This window comes from Lynx rufus, unplaced genomic scaffold (assembly GCF_022079265.1).
Source record: "Lynx rufus isolate CCGP_SWC_20201006 ecotype Redwood Valley unplaced genomic scaffold, mLynRuf1.p SCAF_9, whole genome shotgun sequence".
NCBI classification, from domain to species: domain Eukaryota; kingdom Metazoa; phylum Chordata; class Mammalia; order Carnivora; family Felidae; genus Lynx; species Lynx rufus.
The window spans coordinates 61876947-61879242 of NW_025814897.1; the positions used below are offsets into that span (position 1 = coordinate 61876947).

Sequence of the window (2296 nt, forward strand, 5' to 3'; positions counted from 1 at the left end):
GAATTTGAGAAATTGAAAGAAAAAACTTCTTCATCAGTGCTACCATTACTTTTGCCAGGCTTTCAGACTTGATTATCAACAAGAAAAGTTCATGAAGTGAAAAAGCCCTGAGTTCTTTTAAGCAAAGGGAGATGGAAACAGGAGATTCTTAAATCTATACTCAATTTTTATAGAAGAAGAATATTAGTAAGTAAAGGATAAAGCCAAAAAGAAAAAAAAATAGTATGTTGGTGTTCAGCAGCCATGGGCAGAGAACACGGGGTGCTAGGGGATCTGGCTTCAGCTGGCTGATAGGATGTTGGTTGTTATTAGACTTTTAATCTGTATTAGTTTCCATTCAATAATAAAATCCACTGATATACTGAAGGAAACTGAGGGTTCAGGGTAAGCTTTCTAGAGTTCTGTACGTTTGCTAGTTTTCCTTACCAAAATGTGTTTACTTTCAGAGCAACATGATTTCCAGTAGAGTTAGATTCAAAACACAGAGACGAGGAAATAATATATCGCTCTAATTATCCTTTATATAACACACAAAATGTACTATCAGCTGCACGTCTTCATTCGGATGAACTGTCTTTGATCCAGGCTGTTTTCTCCCTCATCTGACATTTTCTGAAGTACTACTTATTCTTCCTTCACTTACAGGATCTGGAATGCCTCATCTCACCTGTTTCCTATAACCCTTTTCCCCTCAAATAACCAGAATTTTCTCTTCAATATATACTATATCTTCTAATAAAATATTCTATACATTCTATTCCAATATACATTCTAATACATATATTATATATATTCCAATAAAACATTCTATACATATTCTAGTCTAAAATATATATTCTAATACAGGTGAAATATTAGAATATATATCTACTCAAGTCAACTTGTAGCTTTATATGATAAGTAAAATCTCATCTAACTCTGAAAAAAAGAGATGGAGTATAAAATCAAACTTCTCTTCCAATAATGGGAGATGAAAAAAATCTCAGAGATCTCAAGATTCTGAAATACAAGCTCAAGCCCTTCTGTGCACAGAAAATAGGCGAATGATACTTCTCTGAATTTGCTTGGTCTTGATGCTATATATAATGGGGTTCATGAATGGAGGAAAGAGAAAGTAGACATAGCTCATGGTAATGTGGATCACACGTGGTGCATGTTTCCCAAACCTGTGGATGAAGGTCAGGCCAATCACAGTAATATAAAAGACCAGAACACAGCTAATATGGGAGACACAGGTGTTAAGGGCCTTAGCTCGCTCTTCTCCAGAGGCGATGCCCATAACTGTCTTCAAGATTAAAATATAAGAGAAGAGAATAATCAGAGCATCTAGGAAGAAAGTCAAAGCAACCAGAATAACTGGATATACACGATTAAATGTAATATCAGCACAAGCGAGTTTCATGACATCTTGGTGGAGGCAAAAGGCATGGGAAAGAACATGGGAACGGCAATATGGGAACCAACAGAGTGACACAACTGGGGGCACAATGGACACAAAGTCCCTCGTTGGTACTCCAAGTCCTATTTTCATCACCTGGGAATTGGTAAGAATGGAGTTATACCTCAGAGGGGTGCAGATGGCAATGAATCGGTCATAGGCCATGGCAAACAAGACACCTGATTCCACAATGGACAGGGTGTGAATGAAGTAGGACAGAGTGAAATAGTCACCCTGGGAAATTTCCCTCTGGAAAATTGGACACCCAGGACTGTGGGCACTGTGGTTAGTGTCATCCCAAGGTCTGTACCTGCCAGCATAGCTAGGAAGTAGTACATGGGCTCATGAAGACTAGAGTCATTCCAAATGAGAAAGAGAAGTGTGCCATTGACCAAAAGGATGGAGAGGTAGATGATAAAGAAGGGAATAGAGATCCAGTGCTGAATTGCCTCTGAGCCCAGGAAGCCAGTCAGCAAGAAGGGGGCAGCACTGTTGTTGGACCACATGGTAGGGTTTTCAAGTGAAGAACCTTCTCAGGAGTTATGACCTCTAAAAAGGCAGTATTATTTCTTTCTCTTCATCTTTCTGTAGCACAACATCAGTCCATTTTTCACCTCAAACCTTACAAGTTTTTGTGGATTTTCTCAGCCTTAATTAATTCACAAGACCTTTGCCTAGAACAGGAAATAACAATAATGTTGATCGTATTAAGAACATTAACAATGTACTCTTCAGAATCCAATTTGTATTCCTTGCATTACACTTTTTACTCTGAGTCCCCCAGATCATTCCCTTGGGCTCTATTTTTCTTCTCTTTGCTTTTTCATTCCTCCTTATATTTCTTTAATGTAGACGCTT

General features: G+C 38.2%; 1 protein-coding gene across 1 annotated transcript; it reads right to left on the bottom strand.

Moving 5' to 3' along the window:
- Positions 1-1012: 1012 nt before the first annotated feature.
- On the bottom strand, positions 1013-1953 carry LOC124505831 (olfactory receptor 51B4-like). The gene is given in 2 exon segments (XM_047071891.1): positions 1013-1698; positions 1701-1953. Coding segments are annotated over 2 exon segments (930 nt in total). The 5' UTR covers positions 1945-1953.
- Positions 1954-2296: the final 343 nt, after the last annotated feature.